At 59.6% G+C, this 968-nt stretch overlaps 1 protein-coding gene across 1 annotated transcript in view; it reads right to left on the bottom strand.

Moving 5' to 3' along the window:
* Positions 1 to 50: 50 nt before the first annotated feature.
* Positions 51 to 968, bottom strand: part of SDRG_02466 (hypothetical protein) — a gene marked incomplete at its 5' end in the record, with an annotated part of 1,952 nt that continues 1,034 nt past the window's right edge. Inside the window, 3 exons of the mRNA XM_008608055.1 lie at positions 51 to 377; positions 409 to 759; positions 810 to 953. Of these exons, the coding sequence (XP_008606277.1) occupies positions 129 to 377; positions 409 to 759; positions 810 to 953 (744 nt within the window). The 3' untranslated portion in view covers positions 51 to 128. The remainder of the gene's footprint in view (positions 378 to 408; positions 760 to 809; positions 954 to 968) is intronic.

Below are 968 nucleotides of genomic sequence, written 5' to 3' on the forward strand. Positions count from 1 at the left end.
CTTCTTCGATGGCTCGTTCGACGAGATTCTCTGCCAGACTTTAGACAGCAGATCCTTACAAGGTTTCGTTAGTTCGTTCATTGGATCTCATGCAGTGAGTTGAAGCCAGCACAAGGACTTTTGCTAGGCTAGTACGCGGGAGAGTCTTGGTCACTGGCGCAAACCCGATCCACGAGTGCTTGGCCACTCGTACCCGACAGCACAATCGTGGTCGTCCGGACGAGGTCGACTTCAACGTGGTTCTTCTTGGTTGCGCGCTTGGCGGCGAGGAGCGATGCCGCCTTGCCCTCGGTGTCGGCCGCAGCGCGCAAGCCTTCGGCCGCTTTCACGGCGGCGTCGATGCGCGCCAGCTGCTTGACGTTCTCGACCTTGACCGTCTGCTCGTACTCGCGCTGCGTCAAGCGTCACTATCGCGTCGTTGCGCAGCTTGGTGGCCATGGCCGACGCCGCGGCCGCCGCAATGTCCTTCTGGCCTCGGGCGCGAAGCACCTTGGCGTCGCAGATCGACCGCTGGTCGATACAGAGCACCTCCATCTTGGCTTCGGCGTCAAATCGGAGCTTTTGGCGGCGAGTAAGTTCGCTTGTGGACTGCGACGAGGTCCTTGACCTTGCGATCATCTCCTTTTGAATCGCAGTCAGAAGCTGTGTCTCTTCGCTGACGAGGATGCGCATGTCGTTCTCTTGCTTCTTTTCCTGCTCCTCCATCTTCGTCTTGAACGCCGTCGTGCGCTCGAGCGTCCCCGAGAGCTTCTCCGGCAGCTGACGTTGGTCACCTTGGCGTTGTGGACGCTGACGCCGTAGGCGCACACCTTTTGGTTGAGGTCCTTCTTCCTGCCACTTGCAAACTCCTCGCGGAGGTCGTCGACTTGGTCGTGGCGCACCGAGTGCACGAGGCGGATCGCCTCCTCAGTGATCTGCGAGATGAGCTCGTTGAACCCGAGGAGGTAGATAAACTTGACGGCGTCGTC

Source organism: Saprolegnia diclina (genome assembly GCF_000281045.1).
Source record: "Saprolegnia diclina VS20 unplaced genomic scaffold supercont1.5, whole genome shotgun sequence".
Taxonomy (NCBI): domain Eukaryota; phylum Oomycota; class Saprolegniomycetes; order Saprolegniales; family Saprolegniaceae; genus Saprolegnia; species Saprolegnia diclina.